General features: G+C 42.2%; 1 protein-coding gene across 1 annotated transcript in view; it reads right to left on the bottom strand.

Moving 5' to 3' along the window:
- LOC136620356 (homeobox protein 2-like) overlaps positions 1-20969 on the bottom strand; it is a 99303-nt gene that overhangs the window by 52494 nt on the left and 25840 nt on the right. Inside the window, exons 15-30 of the mRNA XM_066595115.1 lie at positions 11570-11632; positions 10846-10941; positions 10727-10743; positions 8583-8639; positions 7375-7630; positions 7185-7220; positions 6728-7042; positions 6132-6203; positions 5637-5897; positions 5376-5444; positions 4371-4562; positions 4190-4258; positions 3854-3925; positions 2001-2063; positions 1522-1581; positions 1267-1373 (exon numbers count right to left, since the gene is read on the bottom strand). Of these exons, the coding sequence (XP_066451212.1) occupies positions 1267-1373; positions 1522-1581; positions 2001-2063; positions 3854-3925; positions 4190-4258; positions 4371-4562; positions 5376-5444; positions 5637-5897; positions 6132-6203; positions 6728-7042; positions 7185-7220; positions 7375-7630; positions 8583-8639; positions 10727-10743; positions 10846-10941; positions 11570-11632 (1805 nt within the window). The remainder of the gene's footprint in view (positions 1-1266; positions 1374-1521; positions 1582-2000; positions 2064-3853; positions 3926-4189; positions 4259-4370; positions 4563-5375; positions 5445-5636; positions 5898-6131; positions 6204-6727; positions 7043-7184; positions 7221-7374; positions 7631-8582; positions 8640-10726; positions 10744-10845; positions 10942-11569; positions 11633-20969) is intronic.

Raw genomic sequence — 20969 nt, forward strand, 5'->3', positions numbered from 1 at the left:
TCCCCATTAGAGATGAGTGAGCGTACTAACTAAGGCAAATTACTTGAGCGAGTATTGCCCTTTTCGAGTCTCAAAAGATTTGGGGGCCAGCAGGGGGGCGGGGGAAAGCGGGGAGGAACGGGGGGGAGATCTCTCTCTCACTCTCTCCTTTCCACCCCCCCATGCTCACTCCCGCAACTCACCGCTCACCCACACCGGCCGCCGAATCTTTTGAGACGAGCAGGTATGTACTCGAAAATGGCAATACTCGCTCGAGTATTTTGCCTTAACGAGTATGCTCGCTCATCTCTAGTCCCCATAGAAGTCAATGGGGGTTTGGAGTAAGAACAACTGTGAACAGGCTTTTTTGTATTCAGCTCTCAGGACTGGATTGCTGACCAATAGCAGGGCAGTGCTTAGCAAGACATACACAAGAAGAAAGTACAGAGCAGGGAATTGTGATAAATGTAGGTTCAAGCTGCATATCCGCAGGGATGCGGTGGCCATCTTGAAAAATAGCGCTGTGGAGAAGTATCAGAAATGAGGAATAGCATAAGATGGCAATGTTGCCCAATTTATACACACAACCAGCTGTGCATAAATATCTGGAATTTTTAAAGATTCACAACCAAAATACTACTTTAAAAAAAAAAACTTTATTAAACGTAATCAATAGCAAATTAAAAAAATAGTAAAAGTTTACTTTTACCTGTTGATGTATCAAAATTAAATTAATTAAAACTAAGTATTGTAATACAGACAGCACATCATTCCTGTTGCATGCTGAGGGCCATAAAAACGACCCCTCCTCCCAAAAATTATAAGATTTCCTAGCTTCCATTTCATCCCACTTGATTTTAAAAGTTTTCTGATACATTATACAATACTGTATATTAAATGGCACCACTGAAAATACAACTTGTCCCACAAAGACAGCCCTCATGTAGCCGTCGCCGGAAAAATAGAAAAAGTTATGATTTTTTAAAAGTGAGGATGGAAATATGAAAACAAAAGTGAGAAAGGGTTGTGGCAGGAAGGGGTTAAGTAGTGTTTTCTCCATATGTAACCGAATCAAATAACTACTTACTTTTACTGATTATATCATGGATCCAAGGATACCTTTCCTCGGGGTCATCCTGGGATGCTGGGACAACGTCATCATTCACATTGCTGGTACAAAATAAAAATCACTGCTTTAACAAGAGGATGAATAACAATATAGGAAATGACGTACAACATTGTTTCTCTGGTGAGAGTCTCTACCAGATTGATGTGCCACACACTTACCTTCCTATTAGAAAAACTGAAGTTGAAGCCAAGATGGTGGTATTCAAAATGGCCGCCATGCTGATGACATGGCCTAACAGGCTTCTTCTTTCCTCCATAACTTGTATCTAAAATTGGATGATAATCCGCCAAACCATTTTCCTTTTATATGGGCGTTTCCTCTTGTGGGTCAGTCCAATGCTAAAGGGATGAGGGTCATCAACATAACTCCGCTGACGCCAACTACTCCATGTTAGAGTTCATACCTTTAAATACCTTCAGGGTATGTTGGTGTTATTGTAGGCGATGTTTTTCCTATCACGCTGGCCGGCTTTTCTGCAATATGCAAAATTCATAATAATTTAATTGAAAGGCAAAACAGAGATTTTCTATCAACAGCCGATTTCAGTCATCGGAAACACAATAGACATTGGTAGCTTCTTCTATGGGGTAAATTTTTTTTCTATTCTTTGGATAAATTAACCCCTTCCTGGCAGCCACCATACATGTGAGGTGGAGGTGGTGTGTCACCGTATGGTGAAAAACAATCGAGTCTGCTAAATACGTGGCTGTCTTTGATAGCTGACACCTGGCCGCAGTGTCCAGGATCAGAGAGAACTGAGATACCGGACATTTAATCATTTTATCATATAATTACCCTGACAGAAGGGACCCCCCCATCATCCCCTCCAGTCTGCCATGGATTTCTTATAGAGGAATAAATATTAATAGTAACAACGTCATTATACACTTACCATTTATACCGGGAAGGGTCAGAATAATAACCGGTCTCAGATGGACCTCCGGTCCAGATGTTCCTATGGGGAGAATAACATTAGTTTTATACATTACCTACAACTGGGATCCAATCCTAACCCTAGATTTGTAGGGCACATCTCTAAGTACAGGAAAACTAGAACAAAAAACTAACAGGAACTTTTATTATCATGATTATATGTAATGAGATATCGTGACTCTGTAGTCACCATTAAGGGGTTAACCTCCCTCTGGTTTACAGGTAAATGGTAGAAATCAGAGAAATATAAGGTGGACATTATATGTAGATAAAGAGGAAAGTTCTTCTCATCTCTCCAGTTTTGACTGTCAGTTTCTCTCCGGGGGTCACGGTGTTCTCATCTGACAGCCCTGTAAATAACATATAAATACACAGGTTATCAGCATGCTTATAGCATTAACCCCTTCTTATCTCCGTGGGATACATGTAGGTGACTGAGGTGTGGGTTGGATACAAGGCGGACTATGGCAGCGCTCACTAGTGGGGAACCAACTTGTGAAAAATTTGGTTTGGTCCAAATTAATTTGAACTGAACCACAAGTTCACCAAAACCCCTAAAACTGCTGTATAATACTGTCTGAGGGCAGTGATAAAATAATGTTATATTACCAGGTAACGGGCAAGAAGTTGTCATGTTAAAAAAAACGCAATTATCATCCTAAAAATCAGATGTGTGCTCTGTAGTATCTCCATTGTAGAAGACACGGAATCATGGATAGTGGGATCATTTATCCCAGCCCTGCATTATGATGAGCGCTTAAAGCTGTTGTAAAGTGTTAAAGAGATAAAGTTTGAATAACAATGATATGGGGTAAAAGAAAAAACTACTAAAAAAGAATAGAGTCTTGTGAGGAAACACAACTAAGTGACTAAAAAAAGAATAAAGAGAAGGGCTCACCTGGCGTGGACAGCTAGCCTGTGGGGAGGGGAGGCCGCCACACCTGTAGTCCTGGTAAGCCGGACACTTCTTCTGCACCAGGTGCATCCATGGGACAGGAAGATTCCAAAATCCAAGGCAGGGAATCAGGACAAAGACAACTATAGTTTAAAGAAAAAACAACAGGCACTCATCAGTTAATGTAGGGACAAATTGGTAATATTCATTAGCGAGAAGAGAGGGGTCTGATGTGGGAATTAGAACCCTCCTCTTGTTGTACATCAAGATGCAATGTAGACACATATTAATAGAAAGCAGGTTTTTTAATGATAAAAAGGTAAACAAAAGAGCTTCACAATTTTGCAACGCGTTTCGGTGCCCATATAGCACCTTTTTCAAGCATGACTTAACAGACCAATATCACTGAATATATAACAAGTTCTAAAATATTAACAGGAAGTAAGACGGTGGGAGAGGAAGAGCATTTTAACTCCAAGGCTACCTTAGTTTGCGTTCTGTAGTCAGCTGGAGATGCAAGGGACGCCATATCTCAGGCAGGAGATGGGAGTGGAGCAGGAGAGGGAGGCCTTGTGTCACCGGGACGCGGCGCACAGTAAGACCTCTCAGATCATTGCACTGAGGACAACGGAGGAGCGTGCACCGTAGTGGCGAGAGGCAGGAGGTCTCTGTCACATCACCGGTAAGCGACACGCGTGTCCATCTACCGGGCCGTTACACAGATCATGGGTGTGTGCAAATTTATTACTTGCAGTCGTTGAAAAGTGGAACAGTGTGTCCGCCACTTATAGCCTTGCTGCAGCAGTGGCATGAGAACCTGGTCATCCTGGGCTTCTGGTATGGACAATATCCACAAATAAACAATTGGTGAAAAATTGTGAAGTCTCTAGGTGTCACCTCACAAGATCACCCCTTACGGGCTTTGTTGGGATTTTGTGGCAGCCAATTAATGAGCTGTTCTAGGAGCTCCAGCATCTCCCGTGACACTTCTGAAAGTAAGAAGAGAGGTATACAGTGAAGTTTTAAGACTTGCTTTCTTATGGTAGAAGGTCCTTCTAAGAAGAGTTTCCTGTCCTGTTTTTCCTCTGATGACCTATCCTCCGATAGGCCATCAGTATTTGATGGACAGGGATTCACTGCTCATAAACCCCATCCATCAGCTAATTGTCTGGCCCACTGCAGTGACAGCGGCATCAGCGGACATTGGAGGAAGTAGGAGCGCCGGCTTTACAACCCATGAAATAACTACCTACTTTTACTTTTGGCTTTCCGCATCCAAGGATACCTCTCCTCGGGGTCATCAGGCAGCACTGCTGACAGCTCTGGAAAAAAGTAGTTGGAAAATAAGGTTATGGTTTTTGAAAGTGGGGATGGAAAAATGAAAGTTTATGCTTCCATGGCTGACACTGTTGTTGCCGCTTTTGGTGTTGCTACCACCGCTGTTGTTTCCTCGGCTGACGTTGTTACCACCATTGTCACTGTTGTTTCCACAGCTGACACTGTTGTTGGCGCCGCTGTTACTGTTGTTGCCGCCACTATGGTTTCCCCAGCTGCCGCTGTTGGTGTTGTTGCCACTGCTGTTGTTTTCAACAGAAATCTCCCGCAGGATCCGTCGCAGCATCCGCACTGGGATCGTGGGGGATTTACAGGGCAATATCCATTATTTTTTAAAATTTTCTCTCCTTTTTCACAGTTAGGATAATGTTTAAGCACACAGAAAATCCCTTTAAAGTTAACCCTTGAATGACCAATCACATAAACGTATGTCATTGTTCTGTAGGGCGAGTATGGAACAAGCTCGGTAGTCATGCTTGCTTTATACCTGGCTGCTACCAGCTAATTTCTACAGCTGACATCTGCTGACTATAGCCACAATCAGAGCTGGCTCCCATCATGGCCATTTATCTACTTAGATGCTGCAGCCTATATAATATCTCTATATAAACTCTAGCGCTGGTATAACTGCTTCCCTTCTCTAACTAACATGCGTCTATAGAAGAGTTCCCCTATAAGACACAGCCCGTCACTACTGCCCAGTTTTATACTGTGTAGATGGCCGCTATGAGAATTCTCTATGTGTCACCCAATAAGATCACCCCTTATGGCCTTTGTTGGGATTTTCTGGCAGCCAATTAATGAGCTGTTGCAGCAGGTTCAGCATCTCCCGCGACACTTCTGAAAATAAGAAGAGAGGTATACAGTTTAGTTTTAAGACTTGCTTTCTTATGGTAGAGGGTCCTTCTAAAAAGAGTTTCCTGTCCTGTTTTTCCTCTGATGACCTATCCTCCAATAGCCCATCAGTATTTGATGGACAGGGGCCCGCTGCTCAGAAACCCCATCCATCAGCTGATTATCTGGCCCACTGCAGTGACAGCGGCATCAGCGGACATTGGAGGAAGTAGGAGTGCCGGCTTCACAACCCATGAAATAACTACCTACTTTTACTTCTGGCTTTCCGCATCCAAGGATACCTCTCCCCGGGGTCATCCAGCAGCACTGCTGACAGTTCTGGAAAAGAGAAGTCATTTATACAGTGTTGAATGTTAAATGGTACTGGTGAAAAATACAACTGCATAAACAGCTCCATGCAGCTTCACGTAGTCTGAAAAATGACATTATGTTTTTTGAAAGTGGGGATGAAAAAATACAAGTTTATGTTTTCATGGCTGACACTATTGTTGCCACTTTTTGTGTTGTTACCCCTGCTGTTGTTTCCACGGCTGACGTTGTTGTTGCCGCCACTGTCACTGTTGTTTCCACAGCTGACACTGTTGTTGCTGCTGCTGTTGTTGTCGCCGCTGTTGTTTCCACAGCTGATACTGTTGTTGGCGGCGCTGTTAGTTTTGTTGTCGCCACTGATGTTTCTATGGCTGCCGCTGTTGTTGCTGCCGCTGTTGGTGTTGTTGCCGCTGCTGTTGTTTTCAACAGAAATCTCCCGCAGGATCTGCCGCAGCATCCGCACTGGGATCGCGGGGGATTAACAGAGCAATATCCGTTATTTTTTTAAATTCTCTCTCCTTTTTCACAGTTAGGATAATTTTTAAGCACACAGAAAATCCCTTTAAAGTTAACCCTTAAATGACCAATCACATAAACGTGTGTCATTGATCTGTAGGGTGAGATTACATTGTTTTATACTGTGTAGATGGCCAAAATGAGAAGTCTCTAGGTGTCCCCCATAAGATCACTACTTACGGCTTTTGATGGGATTTTCTGGCAGCCAATTAATGAGCTGTTCTAGGAAGTCCAGCATCTCCCGTGACACTTCTGGAAATAAGAAGAGATTTATACAGTTTAGTTTTAAGACATGCTTTCTCATGGTAGAGGGTCCTTCTTAAAAGAGTTTACTGTCCTGTTTTTCCTCTGATGACCTATCCTCCGATAGGCCATGAGTATTTGATGGACGGGGTCCGCTGCTCAGAAACCTAATTCATCAGCTCATCGTCTGGCCCACTTAAGTGACAGCAGCATCAGCGGACATTGGAGGAACTGGGAGCGCCGGCTTCACAACCCATGAAATAACTACCTACTTTTACTTTTGGCTTTCCGCATCCAAGGATACCTCTCCTCGGGTCATCCAGCGGCACTGCTGACAGATGTGGAAAGGAGAAGTCATTTATACAGTGTTGAATAATAAATGGTACTGATGGAAAATGCAACTGCAAAAACAGCCCCCATGTAGCTTCACGTAGTCTGAAAAATAAGTTTATGTTTTTTGAAAGTGGGGATGAAAAAATGAAAGTTAATGTTTCCATGGCTGACACTATTGTTGCCGCTTTTTTTGTTATTACCACCGCCGTTGTTTCCACGGCTGACGTTGTTGCCGCCACTGTCACTGTTGTTTCCACAGCTGACACTGTTGTTGCTGCCGCTGTTGTTTCCACAGCTGACACTGTTGTTGGCGCCGCTGTTAGTTTTGTTGTCGGCACTGATGTTTCTATGGCTGACGCTGTTGTTGCCGCAATTGTTGGTATTGTTGCCGTCACTGTCGCTGTTGTTTTCACGGCTGACACTTTTGTTGCCGCCGCTGTTGTTTCCACTACTGACGCTATTGTTGCTGTTGGTGTTGTTGCCACTGCTGTTGTCTTCTTTTTTTTTTTTTTTTTCTTTTTGGTTTTAAAATGAAATTTTTATTATAATTGCCCATGAAAATTAAAGAACTGGGAACTGAGGAACTGGGAGCGCCGGCTTCACAACCCATGAAATAACTACCTACTTATACTTTTGGCTTTCCGCATCCAAGGATACCTCTCCTCGGGTCATCCGGCGGCACTGCTGACAGTTCTGGAAAAGAGAAGTCATTTATACAGTGTTGAATATTAAATGGTACTGTTGAAAAATACAACTATAGGGTTATGTTTTTTGAAAATGTGGATGGAAAAATAAAAGTTTATGTTTCCATGGCTGACACTGTTGTTGCCGCTTTTGGTGTTGTTACCACCAATGTTGTTTCCACAGCTGACATTGTTGTTGCAGCCACTGTCATGGTTGTTTACACAGCTGATACTGCTGTTGGCGCCGCTGTTAGTTTTGTTGTCGGCACTGTTGTTTCCATGGCTGATGCTGTTGTTGCCGCTGTTGTCGGTATTGTTGCCGCTACTGTCACTGTTTTCACGGCTGACACTGTTGTTGCTGCCACTGTTAGTGTTGTTGCCGCTGACGTTAGTGTTGTTGCTGCCGCTATTGTTGGTGTTCTAGCAACGCACTCTCAGATTTACCGCCCATATGGGATTCAGCAGACACTTTGTATTCCTAATTTCTTTGTGTTTGCGGACTCTTTACCTACTCATCCGGGCTGGTACACGCTCTCTACAGATCACACCGATCAGCTCTCAGTGTCTCTACAGGTTAAGGCTCCACACCTACAGCAGCTCATTAAAGCGTCCGCAGGGGCCACAACAAAACTCTTTTCCATCCGCACGCTCACACACAGTCCCCAGTTATACAGTAAGGGCTCTTTCACATAAACATAAATATACAGCGTATTACACAATAAATAAAACTGTGATTTCAATGGGTTAATTCCAGTGTGCGTATTTCAGTCACGTAAGAAAAAAACGTAGCATTTCTTATTTTAGTGTATATTATGTACAAAAATAACCCATATTAAACTGAAATCATTGGGCACAGGCTTCAGGGTTTTTTTCTGTGCGCATACACTACATATTTACGCAACTGAAATACATATATGCCAATGTGAATGATCCCTAACCCATAGACGTCCTCATGCTTTCCTAGTACACAAATGCATCTATATCAGTAAGTCACATTATATACTGGATTAGATTCCCACATCTCCCCTTACAGTCTTTTACATCTGCATCCTGTTATATAAGTCTATATTACCTTCAGGATATGTAGTCAGGGTAGTGGGTAGCAGGTCTTCTGTAGCTATATCTCCTGTTAGGCCCCCTGTCCACGGCTGTTGCCGAATATTGCCAGCGATATTCTGCCGCGGGGGAGGAGGGGGGCCGCTGTCAGTTCTTTGCGGTGAGTCTATCTGATAGGTACATAGGCTCGCCGCGGAGAATCGGGGCACGCAGCGATTTAGATCCCGCGAGCGGAGAATCGCTATGATTCTTCACTCGTGGATGCCACTGTTACGCTTTCCATAGCAATGCTATGAAAAAGTGCACACTGCGTTACCAGCGGCTGGTTATCACCGCGGGTAACACAATGAACCATCGCCCATGGACAGACAGCCTAAGAAACAAGAACATAATCACTTCAATCACAAAGCACGGAGCAAACATATATACAGTGGGGTCTCAAAGTAAGGAAACACCCAGAGAAAATGAAAATGGTTTAGCGGATGATGATGCAACTTTAGACACAAACTGTAGAGGAAGGGAGGAACCCGTTAGGCCATGTAACCTAAGTATTGCAGTATATTCTACATGCAATCAGACGATCACTAATTCGGGTCACCTGCTAGGACAAAAAAAGTAAAATAAAAGTCAGTTTAATAACCTTTTGTTAAAGTGAATGGAAACTGAGCTGCAATTCCAGAAACAACCCACAAAGAAGGGTGGCGCTGTGTTTGAAAAAAAAACACGTTTTTTTAACCCTGGACAACCCCATTAACCCCATTATGTCAACATATTGAGCTTGTCTATATCTTTAATAAATTGGGGAATGGTTTCCTACAGTTATAAGTAATGACATAAAATAGAGGAATAAATAGTAATAGTAACAATGTCATTATACACTTATCATTCATACTGGGAAGAGTCAGAATAATAACAGTCCTAATTCTGACCTCCGGTCCAGATGTTCCTATAGGGAGACCATGGCATTAACTAGTTTCATATATTATCTACATTTGGGCTTCAATCCGAACCCGAGATTTATAGGATGCATCTCTTATTACAGGAAGACTAGCCAATTCTAACTAATTTCCTGTTAATGGCGCAGACTGCGGCGGCGCTCACTAGTGGGGAGACAACTTTTGAAAGAATCGGTTTGGTCCAAATTAAATTGAGCTTAACCATAAATTCAACAAAACCCCTTAGGCTGCCTTTCCATGGGTGAATTTGCATTGCGAGATGACACACTTTCCATAGGCTTACTATGGAAAGCACAGCCCGACGTACAGGAGGGGAGTATCATAGCGATTCTCCACTGGCGAAATTCAAATCGCCGCGATTCTCAGCAGTGAGCCTATCTATTATATAGGCTCACCGCGGATACCTGTCAGTGCTTCGCCCTCCTCCCTGTGGCGGAATATCACTAGCGATATTCCGTCACGGCCGTGGACAGGGGGCCTAAAACTGCTGTATAACACTGTCTAAGGGCAGCGATGAAAAATGTAACATGGTAAAGGTCAAGAAGTCGCCGTGTCCAAAAAAACGATCAACAAGAAAATAAACGCTGTGCTTCGTAGTATCTCCATTATAGCAGGAATAGTCAGGAAAATAACAGTCCTAATTCTGACCTCCGGTCCAGATGTTCCTATGGGGAGAACATGGCATTCATTAGCTTCATACATCATCTATGTTTGGGCTCCAATCTGAACCAGAGGTTTATAGGGCATATTTCCTATTACAGGAAGACTAGCGGATCCTAATTAAATCTCCTGTAAATGGCGCAGACAGCGGCGGCGCTCACTAGTGGGGAGACAACTTGTGAAAAATCAGTTTGGTCCAAATTAATTTGAACTGAACCACAAGTTCTCCAAAACCCCTAAAACTGCTGTATAATACTGTTTAAGGACAGCGATGAAATAATGTAACTTACTATGTAAAGGTCAAGAAGTCGCCATGTCCAAAAAAAAACACAAATACAACCCAAACCATAAGAGCTGTGCTCTGTAATATCTCCATTGTAGCAGGACTAGTCAGAATAATAACAGCCCTTATTACGACCTCCGGTCCAGATGTTCCTATGGGGAGAACAAGGCATTCATTAGCCTCATATATCATCTATGTTTGGGCTCCAATCTGAACCAGAGATTTATAGGGCATATTTCCTATTACAGGAAGACTAGCGGATCCTAATTAAATAATCTCCTGTAAATGGTGCGGACTGCGGGGGCGCTCACTAGTGGGGAACCAACTTGTGAAAGGTTCGGTTCAAATAATTTCAACTGAACCACAAGTTCATCAAAACCCCTAAAACTGCTGTATAATACTATCTAAGGGCAGCCATGAAATAATGTAACTAACCAGGTAACGGGCGAGAGGTCGCCATGTCCAAAAAATCACAAACACAATCCAAACCATAAGAGCTGTGCTCCATAGTATCTCCATTGTAGCAGGAATAGTCAGAATAATAGCGGTCCTAATTCTGACCTCCGGTCCAGATGTTCCTATGGGGAGAACAAGGCACTCATTAGTGTCATACATCATCTACATGTGGGCTCCACTCCCAACCCGAGATTTATAGGGCGCATCACTAGTTGGAAGCCAACTTTTGAATATGTAGATAAAGAGCAAAGTTCTTCTCATTTCTCCAGTTTTGACAGTCAGGTTCTCTGCAGGGGTCACTATGTTCTTATCTGACAATCCTGTAAACATAAAGAAATATACAGGTTATTATCATCATGTTAATCACAAACCCCTTCTACCTCTGTAGCGTATGTGTATGTCTCAGAGGTATGGGGTGGATACAAAGTGGGTCCGGGAGCCAAGCTAGCTGCATACCCGGAGGGTGACGGCTGTTCTGACAGTTGACATCCGCCGCTGAAGGCCACAGTTGGAGCTAATTCTGATAGCAGCTATTTGACATCTTACATGCACTGTCTAACCTGACGGCGGCATGTAAACTGTCAGCATTGGGGGGGCTCTCCCTCCGACTCACCATCTAAGCCACCATGTGATTGCGGTGAGTCAGTGTTTGCCATGGCAGCCCTGGGTCTAGTAAAGACTCTCAGGGCTGCCATGTATTTAAAATGGTATTTTAAATTGACAAGCCATCAATAGATGATCGTTGGGACCAGCCATTCAAATTCCAAACAATCAGATGATTTCCGATGTGGTCAGCGCAGGAAGCAAAATGTGCCGACCATGGCGCAGCGACCCGGGTTGGAAATGCAGATGTATCTCCTATTGAATACAATGGCAGAGACCAGCATACAACATCAAGTCCCCTCATTTCACTGAGATATATATTAGATAGTAGGAGACTGTTTTTACCTTCAGCATCCGCTGGTCCAGGCGGTGTCTCGGGTGCTCCGTTATCCTCATTGGGTGCTGCTGCTTCAGCAAGCAAGAGAGAAAGAAAAAGAGAACATTATTCTTCCTGCTGCTAGAGACGTCTAGAAATGTATATGATTGGACAGAATGGAACAGAGAGATGAGAACTAAGTGATATGAGGATGAGATAAGTAACATTACCAGGTAAAGGCCGAGAAGTCGCCGTGTCCAAAAAAACACAAGTACAACCCGAAATATAAGAGCTGTGCTCTGTAAAGTCAACATTGTAGAAGAGGCAGAATCACGGAGAGCGTGATCACTTATCCCAAACTGCTTATGATGATTACCTAACCCCTTAGTGACCAAGCCTGTTTGCGCCTTAGTGACGGAGCCAAATTTTGGAAATCTGACGTGTGTCACTTAACATATCATAACTCCATAAAGGCTTTGCATATCCAAGTTATTCTGACATTGTTTTTTTCACCATATGTTGTACTTCATTTAGGTTGTAAAAATAGACCGATAGAACCTGTGTATATTTATTAAAAGTGCCAATATTGGGAAAAAGAATTAAAAAATTGACATTTTTTCACATTTTCAACTGTAATATCTCAAATATCTGCAAACATACTGTACAAATTTTTGCTAAGATACATATTTCCATCTGTTCACTTTATTCTGAATGCACATTTGAAAAACTTTCTTTTTTTTTTAAACCATTTAGAAGTTGTACAAATTTAACATTAATTATCAACATTTTGAGGAACACTTTGTTTTCCAGCACTAAGCCAAGATTGCAAAGGCTCATAGGTTCAGAATTATAGATAACCCCACAAATGACCCCATTTTAAAAACTACACCCCTTAGTGTATTCATTGAGGGGGGTCATGAGTATTTTGTCCCCACAGTTTCTTTTCAGGAATTAATGCAATTTAGAGTAGAAAAAATTAAATTTCATATTTTTGCAAATACATAATTTTAAAGACAGAATTTTTTCTATAGTGCACATGAAAATGAGGATTTACACCTCAAAATGCATACCCCTGTTTGTCCTGTGTTCAGAAACATACCCATTGTGGCCCTATTCTTCTGTCCGTATGTACAACGGGGCCAAAACCGAAAGGAGCAGCCGGTGGCTTTCAGATCAGACATTTTGCTTGAAGGCGTTTTAGGCCCCATTGCTCACTTGTAGACCCCTTGAGCGGCCAAAATGTGGAGGACGCCCACAAATGACCTCATTTTGGAAACTATACCTCTTAGCGCATTAATCTAGGGGTGTACTGCGTATTTTGACCCAACAGTTTTTGAATGAATCAAAGCAAAGCAGAAGTAAAAAATTGTACGGGTAGAAATTTAAAAAATTATGATTTTAGTTTTTTTTTAATCAATTATGTGATTTCAAAAACAATTTTTATTGGACAGCAGACATATGAATGGAGGCTTTCACCCAAAAATGGATACCCGCGTTTGTCCGGTGTTCAGAAACATACCCATTGTGGCCCTAATCTTCTGTCCGTATGCACAACGGGGCCCTATCTGAAAGTAGCAGCGGGTGGTTTTCAGAACAGACATTTTGCTTGAAGGTGATTTAGGCCCCATTGCCCACTTGTAGAGCCCTTGAGCGATAGAGAACCCCCACAAATGACCCTATTTTAAAAACTAGACCCCTTAACGCATTCATCTAGGGGTGTACTGCGTATTTTGATTCCACCATTTTTAAATGAATCGAAGCAAAGCAGAAGAAAAAAGTTACGATTTTTGTTTTTTTGGCAATTACGTCATTTTAAAAATAGGTTTTTTTGTACAGCATACATAGGAATAAAGACTTTCACCCCAAAATGTATACCCCCATTTGTCCCGTGTTCAGAAACATACCCATTGTGGCCCTAATCTTCTATCTGGATGCACAACAGGGCCCAAACTGAACGGAGCATCAAACTTTAACTGTCTTTTAACTTTTACGTGATCGCCATTATCCATTGGATAATGGTGATCACATGACCGAAGACCGCTCACCGTGGCCCCCATGACATCTCTAAGCTCTTGGCTACCTTTAGTAGCCAGGAGCAAGGAGATTTTAAATTTCCTCTTGCCCTCCCCAGCTTCTGCGCCTGTGTCCACCATTTTGGCTACAGGTGCATGCGCTAAAACTGGGGAAAGGTCCGCAGATAAGGATCCCATCAGGGGACATTGCCAATGGACTTATTTAAGTAATTTCACCTCCCCTCACGGATCCGATCCGTGACGGGAGGTGAAAATTGAGCTTTTTTTACTTTTACGTGATCGCCGTTATCCATTGGATAACGGTGATCACATGACTGGGAAACGCGTACCATGGCACCCCATGAAATCTCCAGGCTCTTGGCTACATTTAGTAGCCAGGTGCAGGGAGATTTTAAATTACCCCGTCAATCTGCGACTTTTGTGCCTCCGTTCGCCATTTTGGCGATGGACGTGTGCAATCAAAAATATAATTAACAACTGTGTTCAGTAAAGTCAACATTGTAGAAGAGGCAGAATCACGGAGAGCGTGATCACTTATCCCAGCCCTGATTTATGAGGTTATCGCCCTAATCATGCTGTGATTTTTTGATATGGCTGCACAAGAAAAATCGCTCATGTGAATTAACCCATTGTAAGTAATGGGTTATTATAACACATACATCCTGTGTGTCCCGCAATCACAGAATTGGCGTGGTTTTTCTTGTCTGTGAAAATACAGGTTTAGAGCTGAAACAGATGAATGCGTTTGCACATGTTTTTGCGCGCATGAAATCACGGCTGTAAAATGTGACAAAGCGAAGCCATTCATTTCAATGGGTTCGTTCTCCTGAGCGTATTTCTCATGCTCAGGACCTGCCCTATCTTCGTGCATATTATGCAGAAAGCTGCTATAGAAGTCAATGGCAGGTTTAAAAAACCCAAGGGGAACGGTGCGGCTTGGCGGGCGACGCAGGGAGAAGAAGACAGCTGGTCCTTATTAGGCTTTAAATAGTATCACACGCGTGTGAACTGGCATTGCGAGAACAAAAATTAAATTACTACGCGCCGATACGCACGTATCAGCCTGAGTATTGCCATCTCACAACTTTCTTCATGTGTAAATACGCCCCCGGCGGACATATTTGCGCACACGCTTGTCTGTCAAAGCCCTAGGTCAGCGTTACTTTGGAACCACTCTTGTTGACCCTGTACAAGCAATAGTTCACATTTATAAGTTAAAACAGCAAGGGTTCCCAAATGTGAGCTGTGACTTCATGGGGATCACAAGAGGATTTGGGCCTTACAGGCAACTGCGATTTCACGGTAAATTGCGATTTTGCGCGACCGCGATTTTAACATTACAAGTCCCATAGACCCCTGCAGAAAAAAAAATGCTGCGAATTTCGCAGGGAAAAAAAAACTCCAGTGGGTAGTCACCCTTAAAGCTGACATAGGAGTCAGCTCCAATTGTGGCCTATCATGGCCATTTAACTACTTAGATCCTGCAACCTATATAATATCTCTATATAAACTCTAGCGCTGGTATAACTGCCTCCCTTACCTAACTGACATGCGTCTATAGAAGAATTCCCCTATAAGACATAGCCCGTCACTACTGCCCAGTTTTATACTGTGTGGATGGCTGCTATGAGAATTATCTGTGTGTCACCCCATAAGATAACCCCTTACAGCCAATTAAGGTGCTGTTCCAGGTCATCCAGCATCTCCTGTGACAGTTCTGGAAATAAGAAGAGATGTATACAGTTTAGTTTTAAGATGTGCTTTCTTATGGTAGAGGTTCTGTAGATGGCCGCTATGAGAGTTCTCTATGTGTCACCCTACAAGATAACCCCTTATAGCGTTTGATGGGTTTTTCGGCAGCCAATTAAGGTGCTCTTCCAGGTAATTCAGCTCCTCCCATGACAGTTCCGTAAATAGAGATTCATACGGTTTAGTTTCAAGACATGCTTTCTTATGGTAGAGGGTCCTTCTAAAAAGGGTCTCCTGTCTTGTTTTTCAACTGATGACCTATCCTCCGATAGGCCATCATTAATTGATGGACAGGGGTCCGCTATTTAGAAACCCTCCAATGTCCACTGATGCCGCTGTGACTGCAGTGGGCCAAACGATCAGCTGATGGATGGGAAGGGGTAGCCCTGGCAAAAGTGATATACTTTTTTAGGCGATGTATGTTGGCTGTCTTTTCTGCAATATGCAAAATTTAATAGAATGACAGTAAATTTACAACATACTGCAATACCTAAGTATTGCAGTATATTCTACATGCGATCAGATGATCACTAATTCTGGTCCCCTATTAGGACAACAATAAACTGAATCAGTTTAATAATGTTTTTTTTTTAAGTGAATGGAAACTGAACTACAATTCCAGAAACAACCCACAAAGAAGGGTGGCGCTGTGTTTAGAAGCAAGCAACCATGATTTTCTACCCTTGGACATCCCCATTAAACCCATCATGTCAACATATTGAGCTTGTCTGTATCTTTTATAACTTAAAAAACAGTTTCAGTTATAAATAATGACATCAAATAGAGGAATAAATAGTAACAACGTCATTATACGCTCACCATTTATAGTAGTTGAGATGTTCCTATGTGAAGAACAGGACATTCATTAGTTTTATACATCATCTACATTTGGACTCCAATCCTAGCCCTAGATTTATAGGATGTATCCTTTAGTACAGGAAAACTAACAGATTCTAACTAACTAATCTCATGGAAATGGCGCGGACTGTGGCGGAGCTCAGTAGTGGGGAACCAACTTTTGAAAAATTTGGTTTGGTCCAAATTAATTTAATCTGAACCACAAGTTCACCAAAACCCCTAAAAATGGGTGTATAACACTGTTTAAGGGTGGCTTTACATGAGCGTATCCGCAAATATGCTCACCACAGCGCTGCATTTTTGAGCATGAATGAGGTTTGAAGAGGACCATAATCAGCGTGTTGCGCACATGTCTACACCCATTACTATAATTGTTGCGCATGAAAGGCCAGTTCACACGCACGTGACACTCCCTTTCTGTGGAGTTTATTGGCTATTGCAGCCTAAGGGCAACCTCACATGAGATTATGTGAAAAAACACTCGCCAAGCACCACACATTTTCATCATGAACGATACACTTTTCCAAATATGTTTTCATTAAGTTTGGTATGAGATACTTTGTCAAATGCTTTACTAAAGCCAAGATATAGTATATCTACCATATTATACAGATCAACCCAGTCGGTTATTCTGTCATAGAAGAAAATTAGATTAGTCTTGCATGACTTGTTTGTTACAAACCTATGCTGGCTCTAGTTAATTACTCCTTTTTTTCCAAGTACTTGAATACATGCTGTTTAATAATTTGTTCAAAGATCTTTCCCAGTATAGAAGTCAGGCTCACAGGCCTGTAGTTTCATGGATCCACCTTCTTCCCTTTTTTGAAGAGAGGGACAACATTTGCCATTTTCCAATCTTCTGGGACTTCTCCTGTTCTCTAGGAACTTTCAAAGATTACGGAGAATGGTTCAGCAATTACCTCCGCTGCTTCCTTTAGTATCCTAGGATGTAATTCATCTGGACATTGAAACTTGAATTCATTTAAGTTAGCTATGTGTTCCCTCACCATCTCTCTGCTTATAGATAGCCTGCATTCTTGCATTCCTCCGAAAGCATAGGGAAGAAAACAGATACAAAGTAGGAATTTAAAAGCTCGGCCTTCTAAACATCATTTTTAACCAATTGACCATTTTAATCCTGTAAACATCTTATAGTATCTTTTAATTTTTTTTTGCTTTTGACATACCCCCAAAATCCTTTATTGCTTTTGGCCTCTATTGCAAGCCTTAATTCATTATTAGCTTTTCTGACACTTGCCCTACAGTTTCTGCAGACTTCTTTAGATTGGTCCCCCCATTTCCCTTTGATACACACGTTAAAAAGGAAAAAAATATATGTGTTAAGTTTTGTGTTCAACCATCCTGGTCTCTTTAAATGCTTCCCATTCTTCCTTCTTTTGGGGATTGTTAACCGTTGTGCTTTAAGAATCTCATTTGGTATGTGAGGAGAGAGAGGGCTGTCTGGATGTCGAAAAATAGAATGAATTTAACAGCGAACAGCGCGGCTGGTTACGTTATAATCGTTATACTGATATGGGCAATAAGATGGGAAAAGTGTCTGAGGAAGTGATCAGGAGGGGAAAAAAGGAGTATGAACTAAATGGATGTTTTATGTATGAATGCTTCAAGGACCACAGACTTAGTGACACAAATGGGCGAGACATCCGACTGACTTATGACCGAGATCACCAAATAAAGGCTCCCAAGATTAACCCCTTAAGAACATGGCCTATTTTGGGCTTAAGGACGCAACAATTTTTGGCGGATTTTCTTCTCCGTTTATCAAAAGCCATAACTTTTTTATTTTTCCGTCGACGCGGCCATAAAAGAGCTTGTTTTTTGCGTGGCGAACTGTAGTTTTTATCGGCGTCATTTTTGGGTACATTAACTATATTGTAAAACTTTTATTTTTTTTTTATGATAGCAGGGAGAGAAAACGCATCAATTCTGCCATAGATTTTTTTTTTTTTTTTTTTTTACAGCGTTAATCATGCAGCATAAATGAGACATTCCATTTTTTCTGCGGACCGGTACGGTTACAACGATACCAAAATTCTAACATTTTTTTTATTTTTTTCCACTTTTCTGCAATAAAACCCCTTTTTTTGGAAATCTTTTTTTTTTTTCTAAATCGCTGCATTCAAAGTCCTGTAACTTTTTTATTTTTTGATGTGCGGAGCTCTGTGAGGGCTTATTTTTTGCAAGACGAGCTGTAGTTTGTACTGGTACCATTTCGGGGTACATACGGCTTTTTTGATCACTTTTATTGCATTTTTAGCGAGGCAAAATGCTAAAAATTAGCATTTTGCCTGTTTTTTTGCGGTTTTTTTTTTCCGTGCCCAGTCAAAAGCATGTGCATCTTATTGTACGTGTCGTTACGGACGCGACAATACCAAGTATGTGGGGTTTTATTTTTTTTTTATGCTAATCTGAGAATAAGCATAAAAATTTTTATTAATTTATTTTTTTTACATTTTTTTTCCTTTTTTTAATCTTTGTTTTTTTTACAACATTTGTGTCCCCCTGGGGGACTTTGACCACTGCCCTGATGATCGCTGTCATGCCTTATCGCTTATACAGCGATCTCAGGCACTGGTAACACAGGACGCCAGTATCTGGCGTCCTGTTACCATGGCGGCAGGCCAGGCTCTCGCAATAACATCGCGTGAGCCGGCTGGAGACACAGAGGGAGCGCGCTCAACAGGTAGAGCTGCTGCCTGGAGGACATGAGCTCCTGGGTTCAAATCCTAGCAGATAACATTTTCCCCTATGAAATCAGAGATGACTTTATCACCTGAACTGGAGTGGATGGCAATCCCAATGGCACTCCAATAACCATGCCTCTAGCTACAGATATTGACTAGGGTCACAAAACTGTCTACCCCACAGAAAGGATTCTAACACGATTCCTAGTCAGTGACACTGCATCGGTAAACCTGCTTGGGGTCGATGAGCTACAAGCCTTGCAAACCACTATTCACTTCTCACCCAACGTTACTGTTACCCTTGGCTCTGAGGTGGATGAACAGTTAATCTGCTTGTTACATGTTTTTTTTTTTCTTTGAAACAGCAAACAAGTGCACGTTCTCTGCAGATATAGCCCAGCTTAGTCAGGTTCCACAGACACTATGGGCAACTAGCAGGGCAGATATTGGGAAGCTTCTGGTCCATCCTATCTTAGTCAAGGTGAATGAAGGGCTGTGCTTTCTTCACACCTTAGTACCACTTGAGGCCTGCACAATAGGTAGCCATTGGAATAACACTTCACATCTTATTACAGGCCAGAGCCATAAAAGAAACCACTTCTTGTAACACTCCACTGTATCCAATGATAAAAAATGGAGAAAAAGGCCATCCCCACCTTCAACAAATTGATAGCACCCACTGTTCCAAATCCTCACACCTTACTGGCTCGATAGCCCCCGAATGCCACTCATTTCATGGTTGTGGATCTGGTTATTGCTTATTTCGGCATTGCCCTGTAGAAATCATGTCATTACTTGTTTGCCACCACCTTTAAGGGGACACAATATACCTGTGTGGTCATCCCACAGGGTGCACAAAATTCTCCCACACAGAATTAAACTACTCTAGCCTCCATCCTCCAAAATTGGATCCCTCTAGATCCTCCCATGGTGCTCCTGCAGTACATAGAAGAGCTACTTCTCTGCTCTCCTTGCGCCTGGCTCTTGCCCCCCCCCCCCCCTGCAGATGAGGACGACGTATATCGGCTTGGCGTGAAAACCGAGCCGATATAAGTTCGTGGGAATGCAGCCCAAGTAAAATATAGGCAATATAGCATACAAACGCGTTCTATATCTCTAGCACAATATATATAGATGCAATAGAAATAAATATCTTGTTATCCTAATAATCCCAGTAACCCTGTAAGTCTTGTTGAATGAGCACGAAGGCAGATTTTCGCATTCAGTACCTTAAATCACATGATATTTCCATCCCAGTGATGAATAAATGCACCAGAATTAACAGAGAATGGTCTGACACTTTATTGGGAGGAGTGGGCACTGGTATGGGTGTATTACATTCCATTGACAGTAATGAAGAACAAGGTAGCTCATGCAGGTGAGGATGTGTCACAATTAATTCATCTACAGGCACAATGGATGCCATCCCTATTTTTGCCCCGACACCTGATGTTGGGATACGATGAAGATGTACTTACGTTATTCAACCTAAGCTTTACAATATGATATATTTTGAAATGTTAATGAATTTATTCAATGTACTCAATGTAGTTTACAATATCTATATATGCTTCATGAAAGGGATAAAATGCATTGAGGTCTGATGACAGATAATGAGCGATTACGGAGAAACATTTTTCGGAACATAATACCTGCTGACGTCTGGATAGCCAGAGGGTTCAATGTCAAGAAACATTCAGCACCGGACAATTCAGCTTCTTTACAGTGAAGGTTTTTGATCTCACGTGTCAGTTTGTGGTACTGCCTGTCATTTTCGGCCCACCTTTATATCACTATCAATATTGCTTGCCAAGTTTGAGGGTACACTGATAGATAGCGATAACCACACTCACAATGATGTAAATTGTGGAAGGACTTTGGCTGGTTTGGTGCGTGGGGGGAGTACAGCAGTATACGTACCTTGCCTATTACAGCACTCGGTAAGCATGTGTGACTGGACGGTATCGCCACCTACTTCTGTTATGTTTACAGAGATCGGTCCACAGTACATCTGTATGGTAACTTACCAAGAAAGAACCGCACAAATGTATAATTTAACCCTTGCATGTTGAGGCTGCCTCTGG

Source organism: Eleutherodactylus coqui, chromosome 1, assembly GCF_035609145.1.
Source record: "Eleutherodactylus coqui strain aEleCoq1 chromosome 1, aEleCoq1.hap1, whole genome shotgun sequence".
NCBI lineage: Eukaryota > Metazoa > Chordata > Amphibia > Anura > Eleutherodactylidae > Eleutherodactylus > Eleutherodactylus coqui.